At 38.2% G+C, this 8946-nt stretch overlaps 1 protein-coding gene across 1 annotated transcript; it reads right to left on the bottom strand.

Moving 5' to 3' along the window:
* Positions 1–2566: 2566 nt before the first annotated feature.
* Positions 2567–2917, bottom strand: LOC101643162 (ubiquitin-fold modifier 1). Its single transcript, XM_004701169.2, has one exon. It carries the CDS (start codon positions 2864–2866, stop codon positions 2609–2611), a length of 258 nt encoding a protein of 85 aa, XP_004701226.1. The 5' UTR covers positions 2867–2917; the 3' UTR covers positions 2567–2608.
* Between the last annotated feature and the right edge of the window lie 6029 nt (positions 2918–8946).

Genomic DNA, 8946 nt, shown 5'->3' with positions numbered 1-8946 from the left:
CTTGAGACCATGATCTTAAGCATTCAAGTCCAGTAATTTAGTACCTATGCCCAACTATGTCCCCTATGTGTTCTATTAAATATATGAGTATACATGCAACATGTATGTAGAAATAGTAAAAAACATACCTATATATGTATGCAAGTATATTCTTTTATAACCTCCACCTATTTAACATATACAGTGAACCCTCGTTTATCGCGGTTAATCGGTTCTAGACCCTACCATGATAAATGAAATTCCGCGAAGTAGGATTCCTTATTTGTAAATCAAATATTTTCGTAGTTAGAGCATAGAGGACATGAAAAAACACCCTTTAGTCACCATTACACTCGTATTACCCAATTTATTAAATGAAAAAGGGAAAATACAGTAAAACATTTTGGACATTACAATTATCATTTATTATTTATTATATTATTTATGGCATCTAGTTTACAGTATTACATATTTCACATACAGTATTATTATACATAGTTCTTACAAATACTGTAATCAATGGCGTGCAACCTCCACGATTTTCTTGCCATCTTTGATCATATCCAAAAGTTTTACCTTTTCCTGGATGGTGAGCATCTTCCTCTGGCGCTTATTTTTTTTTGTCAGAAGGCTTAGAAGAAGCAGCTCGTTTAGGAGCCATCATAGGGCTTAGATAAAATTTCTTAAAAATTGCAAACAATTACAGTACACTGTACAAAAGCAAAAATGCATCTGATACGTAGCTCTGATACGTAGCGATGCAGACAGAAACGTGTACAGTATGAGCCAATCAGTGGCAGTAATGACAGAGCATGCGCTGTTACGCAAAACACTGCATGGAGGAGGAAAAGCAAGAAGAAAGAAATAAAAAGGCCTGTCCTCCAGCCACAGAGCTGCTTTAGACCAAGACTACTGTTGCCCTTCAACTGTGGGGGTGGGTGGTAACTTGCAGCGCCTGCCTTCTTGCATCCAAGTGTGATCCTATTAGCCTTCGTGAAACTAATAGGATTCAGCTGCCACTGTGTTTGCCTCACAGATTGTGTGGTCTCTTCAGGCCCACTCCACCTTCAGAGTGCACACACTTCCCAGTGGGTTGGGAGGAGGCGTGTGCAACCATCCTCACAGTGGACTAGATTGAATCCTGGTATTCTTCAGGTCATCTCCTGATGGGAGGAGTAAGAGATTGACCCATCTCTTGTATGGTTGAGTGCTCCAGGAATTGTTTCTCACCGTGGGAGGGACTGCTGGGCACTTGGTGTCCTAGCTGGGAGTTTATTACTACTATGGGTCTCTGTGTGGGTTCCACACTCATACTTTCTTTGTGGGTGTTCAGTTCACTTATTGTTCACTTCTCAGAAATTCAAGTCTTTAGGTTTTTCCTCCATTCCTGTTTTCTCCATGACTTTATTGAAGAGGGATTGTGAAGCATGTCTGTCTACAGTGCCCTGTTTACTTTAATCTTTCCTGGAAATCATGTATGTTGTTATTACAGTAAGTAATTTGATTTCTTGACTGCTGCTTCCATGAGCATTGACAATAGATCCCAGTAAAGTGAAATATTTGCAACTTCAATCTGTTTTCATTTATCATGATGACTATTTGTCCAGTTATGATTTTGTTTTCTTTATGTTGAAGTGTAATCTATAATGAAGAGTACAATCTTTTAAAATTATTATTATTAAACACTTTTATTGGGGGCTTTTACATCTCTTACCACATTCATCTGCACCAAGCACATTTGTACATATGTTGTCATCATCATTTTTAAAACATTTTCTTTCTACTTGAGCCCCTAGTATCAGCTCCTCATTCCCACCCCCTCCCTCCAAGACTATAGTCTTAGATCTTCATCAACATGTGCTTCAAGGGTTCTTGGCTTTCATTAACAACCTGTCATATGCCTTCCTCCAATCTGAATGTCACATTATTCTTCATATAGTCTAGCTTCTTGAATTATTTGCTAGGTAGACAGATTGAATAAGTATAGTGAAAGGATACAACCCTGATGAACACCTTTTCTTAAAAAACACACACAATATCCTTTTACTTTGTTTGAATTACTGCCTCTTGGTCTATGTATAGGTTCTCCATGAGTATGATGAAGTGTTTTGGAATTTCCATTGTGGTAGTTACATAATCTGGTATCAATTTGATACTTAAGAATGAAGGGGTGGAGTTTAGCCTGTCAATCAGGTCACAGCTTGATGACCTCATTTGGAGGTGTTACGGAGATAAATAGTCATTGGAGGCGGCACATGCTGACTCCCTGTAAGCCATGCTTACTGTGTGTCTACATGAAGCCACGTTGGAGCCCCAGAGCTGAAGGAGCCATGTGGAGACCCCTGCCAGCAATGAGATGCTTCTACCACCACTGGATCCACGAGACTTTCCACCCATTGGCCTGTGATCTTCCTGCATTCGGCATCATTTCATGTGTTTTGTGAGTCTGAAGAGGAATTTATAGATTGGTGTCAGACATATGGGCTAATATTGGACTTATAGACTTGATCTGGACTGGGCTGGGATGTTTTCTCAATATGCAATTGCTCTCGTACATAAAGATCTTTCTTTTTTTTTTTTTTCCACAAAAATGAAATTTATTCTGAAAGTGTTCGCCTCGAAGCTGCTATTAACAACTTCCAACTCGATCTCTAGGAATGATTCGCAGTTCTGAGCCATGCTTTAGAAAGACATTTCCAGCAGCCTGTGTAGGATTTATTCCTATTCCATCATTGGTAATAATGGCACTCATTGCTGCAGGTACTTTAAATTCTTCTGCTGCAAACTTTAAGACTGCTGTAAAAGGGGTACTTTCAGGAACGCTGAGTACTTTGTAGGGCAGCCGCGGGTCGGACGTCAGCGTGATTTTAAAGGACACCTTCGGCATGGTGATAGAGACGGTACCAAACCCACGGCAGCTCCGGGGAGCGCTTCCACTTCCTCCCATAAAGATCTTTGTTATACACATATGAATGTCTATGAATTTGTTTCTATAGTCAACCCTGACTAACACACCCATCTTCCCAATATTGTCCATAGTTTTTTACAATTCTCGTTGTTAAATAGCCTTGTATAGTCACTGAAACCCAAGTAAACATCATTCTGGTTTTCTCTGCTTTCAGCCAAGATCCATCTAATGATATTCCTTGTCCCATGTTCTCTTCTAAATCATGTTTGAATTTCTGACAGCTCCCTGTTATGTACTGCTACAACTGCTTAGAATTACCTTCATAAAAAGGTTATTTTATGTGGTATTGATATTACTCAATAATTTTTTCAATCCATTGGATTACCTTTCTTTGGAATGGGCACCAACATGAAGCTCTTCCAGTTGATTGGCCAGGTAGCTAGCTGCCTTCCAATTTTCTTGGCAGACCAGTTAGCACCTCTAGCACTGCATTAGTTTGTTGAAATATTTCACTTGGTAATTTGTTAATTTCTGATACCTTGTTTTTTTTAATACCTTCAATACATTTTGGATTTCTTTCTTCAGTATCATCAGTTCTTGATGATATGCTGCCTCTTGAAATGGTTAAATGCCAATTAATTTTAAAAAATAGCTGTGTTTATTCTTCTGTCTTCTTTTGATGATTCCTGCTTTAGTCAATATTTTGCCCTTAGAACCTTTTAGTATTGCAACCCAAGACTTGAAGGTTTCGGTTCTTTCTGATTGTGACATGGTGAGCATGATCTTGCCTTTCGGGTTTGTAGCTCCTGGTCTTTGCACATTTTATTATAAAGTTTTACTCTGCTTCTCAGGTTGTCTTTTGAAATGTTCTGTTCAGTTCTTCAGCTTTATTTCTTCCATTCACTTGAACTACTCTATGTTCAAGAGCACGTTTTAGTGAGAGCAGGTTGCAGAGTGTCTTCTGACATCCCCTTTGGTCTGCGTTTACTGAACTGGGGTCCTCAGTGTGGGGAATTGGTTTCAATGGACATGCACAACGTTGAGAGTATTCTACAGAATTCAAACAGAACCATAAATAGTATAAAAATATTCATATTGTAATTCTGATATTAGTGGAATTTGGAGGGTGAGTGGAAAAATGACTAAAATGCAAAAAATAATGTAACACATTCCTATATTTACACCATCCAGCATTAACTATTATTAATACCAGTTTGTCCCTCCTAATAAAACATTGAAAGTTGAACATTGAATAAAGAAGACTAAAAAGGAATTGGTACATTTGAATTACGGTGCTGGTAAAGAATATTGAATGTACCAGAAAGACAAACAGTAAAGCCAGAATGCTCCTTAGAAGCAATGATGGAGAGACTTTGTCTCACATACTTGTGGCATATTATCAGGAGAGACCAGTTCCTGGAAAAGGACATCATGCGTTGTAAAGTATGAGGACAGCAAAAAAAAGAGAAGTCCCTTGATGAGACAGATTGACACAGTGGCTATAACAATGGGCTCAAACATCGCGATTGTGAGCAGGGTGGTGTTTTGTTCTTTTGTACACAGGATTGTTATGAGCTGGAGCCAACTTGACAGCACCTAACAACAACAAATGTCATTCAAAACAAAACATTAGTTATTCAAACTAAATTCTTGGAAACCCCTGGTAGCATAGTGGGCTATGCATTGGCCTGGTAACCACAGAATTAGCAGTTCAAAACCACCAGCTGCTCCAAGGGAGAAAGATGAGGCTTTCTTCTCCCTTGACGCATTCTAGTCTCGGAAACCCATAGGGACAGTTCTACGCTGCCCTACAGGATCGCTGTGAGTCAGAATCAACTCAAACTAAATTCTCTCCCCACAAGAAATTCTATCTTAAGTCAGTCATATTTTTTTAATAATCATTTTATTGGGAGTTCTTACAGATATAACATTCCGTAGTTCAGTCCCGTCAAGCAATATTTTACTCTTGTTACCACAGTCAGTTTCAAAACACTCTCCTTCTTGACCTCCTTGACACCTGCTCCCCTTAGTCAGTCATATTTTTAATCAAAGTAATACATATGCATAGTCTTAAAAGTTATATAATATGTTTATAAGGAAAATTATCAGTCCCCTTATGGATTAAAAATCAATTTAGAGAAAACTAGAATCCTCACACTGAAGTAATAGACAACATCTTGATAAATGGAGAAAAGATTGAACTTGTCAAAGATTTTATTTTGCGTGGACCCACAGTCAATGCTCATAGAAACAGCAGTCAAACAATCAATTGATTAATTGTATTAGGCAGATTTACTGCATAAGACCTCTTTAAAATGTTGAAGATAAAGAATGTCACTTAGAAGAGTAAGGTGTGCCTGACCCAAGCTATAGTATTTTCAGTTGCCTCATGTGCATGTGAAAGCAGGGCAGTGAATAAGGAAGACCAAGGAAGAGTCGATATATTTGAATTAAGGTGTTGGCAAAGAATATCGAAAATAATCTGAACTGCCAGAAAAATGAACAAATATGTCTTAGAATAACTATAACCAGAATACCCATTAGAAGCAAGGATGAGGGAGCCCTGATGGCATAGTGGTTAAGAGATGAGTTGCAATCTACAGGGTCGGCAGTTCAAAACCTCCAGCTGCACTGCAGGAGTAAGGTGGAGCTTTCTACTCCTGTAAAGAGTTTCCATCTTGAAAACCCACAGGGGCAGTGGTCCCATGTCCTGTAGGGTCACTATGAGTCAGCATGGACTCAATGGTAGTGAAAAAAAAATTAAAAAAAAAAAAAAAAAAAAGAAGCAAGGATGAGAGAATTTGTCTTACATACTTCAGACATGTTATTTGAGAGATCAGTCCTGAGAAAATGACATCACTAGGCAAAAAACAAAGCTCCAGGAATGGATGAAGTAGCAATTGAAATATTTTAGTAAGCTGATAAATCATTGGAAGCACTCACTCATCTATGCTAAGAAATTTGGAAGACAGCTACTTGGCCAGCTGACTGGAACAAATCCATATTTGTACTTGTGGTAGTTGGATGATTTTATCTCAACTTGAATTTGTGTGAAAGTGTAGGTGTGGAGTCTAGCCTCTCAATCACGTCGCAACCTGATAATGCCTCCTTGGGGGTCTAGCCTTTTTAAAATATTTCCCTCTCACTGTCCCTTCACATTCCTGTCTGCTTCCAGGGTGGCCTGTCATTTTCTACCAACTTTGGATCCACTGGACTCTGCACCCACTGGCCTGTGATTTTACTGCATTCCTCTTCACCTTGGCTTGTAGCTACATGAGTCTCAGGAGGGCTCAGTTGGCATTGGATCTATGGACTGAGTTGGGGCTGGGATGTCAAGTTCTTTCTTGTACAGAGATGAGTGTCACTGCTTTTGTTTCTCTAGACAACTCAGCCTAGCACAATAGCCATTCCAAAGAAAGGTGACCCAACAGAATGTGCAAATTATAGAACAATAGCATTGATACCACATGCAAGTAAAATTTTGCTGAAGATCCACCTAACAGTGGTTGTAGTAGTACATTGACAAAGAACTGCCAGAGGTTCAGGTCAGATTCAGAAGAGGACATGCAATAAGGGATATCATTGCTGATATCAGATAGATCTTGATTGAAAACAGAGAATACCAGAAAAAAGTTTACTTGTATTTCATTGACCATACAAAGGCATTCAACTGTGTAGATCATAACAAACTATGTATAGTCTTAAAGAGTAGGAATTCCAAAATACTTCATTGTGTTCATGCAGAACTTGTACATGGAGCCAGAGGCAATGTGCGAAAAGAACAAGGGAAGGTTTGAAATAAGAAAAAGGTGTGCGTCAGGGTTGTATCCTTTCACCATACTTATCGATGTTGTATGCTGAGCATATCATCAGAGAAGCTGGATTATATGAAGAAGAATGTGGCATCAGGATTAGAAGAAGGCGGCTTATTAGCAATCTGTGATACGCAGATAACACAGCCTTGCTTGCTGAAAGTGAAGAGGAATCAATGAGTTGGAATTGACGCCAGGGAAATGAGTGGGTGTGACTTAAGCCATGGGATCTTCAATGACTTCATATGCATTTAAGAACTGGACAGTGAGTAAAACAGAGTGAAGAAGAACTGATGCATTTGAATCATAGTGTTGGTGAAGACTACTGCCTATATTGTGGACTGCCAGAAGAATGAACAAATCTATTTTGGAACAAGTGCAGTCAGAATACTCCTTAGAAACAAGGATGACAAAACTTCATCTTTCTGTATTTTGGACATATTATTAGGAGTGACTAGTCCCTGGAGAAGGATATCATGATTTGTAACGCAGTGAGTCAGTAAAAAACTGAAAGGCTCTCAATGAGATGGATTGTCACAAGAGTTTCATTAACGATTCAAACATAGCAATGAAGATAAGATGGCACAAGACTGAGCATTGTTTCATTCTGTTGTACATAGAATCACTGTAAATCAGATCCCACTTGATGGTATCTAATAACAACAATAGACCTATGTGAAACAGCTTTATTAGCCACAGTACATTGCCAATGTACAATTTCTTCTGCCTTTAGTCTTGCAGACTCCACAGCACCATTATCTCACCCTTTCAGTGAGACTGTTTCATATATTTGTAACTTTTTATGTTTTTATTTCATACATATTCTCAAACATTCAAAAGTAAGGAGAAAAAAGTGGAAAAAAAAGGAGAACCCACTTATACTCATCCCAAACTTCTTCAATTGCTAAATTAATGACCAATCTTATCTATACTCCTACCTGTTCTCCCCATCCAGCTCTTGATTATTTAGAAGTAAGTCCCAGATATAATATTTCATCTCTATGGATGAGAATGATTAAAACTTGTTTCCTATTGATTGACATTTAGCTTGCTTCTGTTTTTATCCTCTAGACAAATTGTGTAGCTATAAATGCCACTGTGCATTTATCTTTGCAGACTTTACTAAGGCTATCTGTAAGGTAAATGTCTAGAGCTTGATTTGTTGGAACAATGTATAATAAGCATTCAGAATTTGAAGTTCTTCCAAATTTATATTCCTATCAAGATTGAGAATTTCCCTTTTCCACACCCTCACTTACACTGATTTTATCTGCCTTTAAATTTTTTGGCAGTCTGAGGCAGTGAAATGGTTTTTAGTTATGTATTTCTTTAATTATCTATGAGATAGGATCTTTTTCATTGGTCATCTTTTTATTTTTTCTTTCTATGTAGGTGTCTACTTAAATGTTCTCCTCAAGGAACCCTTGAGGAGTCTGTGCCAATGGTCTCTCCCATCGGGGTAATATGCCTTTTTTCCCTCTTTTTCTGTCTAAGACTATAATAAATATTTTCTTTAAAAGTGAAAAAACGGGGAGGGAGGAGAAAAATGAGCTGATACCAAGGGCTCAAGTAGAAAGCAAGTGTTGTGAGAATGATGATGGCAACAAATGTACAATGTGCTTGACACAATGGATGTATGTATGGATTGTGACAAGTGTTGTATGAGCCCCCAATAAAATGATTTTTTAAGTGAAAAAACAATAAAATATGATTATCTGTTTAAGAAAAGAAGATAGTTTGGTAGAGGGGACCATTTTCCTACTTCAGTCATTAATAGCATGCTGTGATACCTTCCTTTTTCCTCTCTAAGTTTAAGTCTCTTTAACAAAGGTAAATGTCTGCTTCATTTTCCCTCCCTTTCCCTTTCCCTCCCAAAGCAGATGTTCATTTCCTTTCTGGTTTCTGCTCACACTAGATACAGTCAGATTGTTTACCAAACAGATGGTTTGAAGACTGCTTCTGAGTAAGTGCTCTAGGGAAATATGCAAAAAAAAACAACAGGAAGGATTTTTACAGTCTTTTGGGGGTATATTTGTAATTATTTAGCAAATGATATGCCCAGCAAGTATCACTTCAGCCTGATTTGTTCATCTGTCCTGTGCTTAAGTGGATTATCTGTTTCATCTACCATGGACATATGTGTAATCAATATTGTGGGGGCTTCTTGACTAGAGCAATGGTGATTGTGCTCTGTCCTAATTTAAGTGGTAGTTTCAGAAGAGTAAGTATACTGACAGCCTGATTTTC

Source organism: Echinops telfairi, unplaced genomic scaffold (assembly GCF_000313985.2).
Source record: "Echinops telfairi isolate 266 unplaced genomic scaffold, ASM31398v2 ScPeMD7_70;HRSCAF=299, whole genome shotgun sequence".
NCBI lineage: Eukaryota > Metazoa > Chordata > Mammalia > Afrosoricida > Tenrecidae > Echinops > Echinops telfairi.
Note: the sequence above shows the minus strand (reverse complement) of the source record. Positions and strands in the feature narration are given on the sequence as shown.

Bases quoted from the DNA above. Each gene is read 5' to 3' on its own strand.
- LOC101643162 (XM_004701169.2), bottom strand. From the start codon at position 2,866: ATGCCGAAGGTGTCCTTTAAAATCACGCTGACGTCCGACCCGCGGCTG.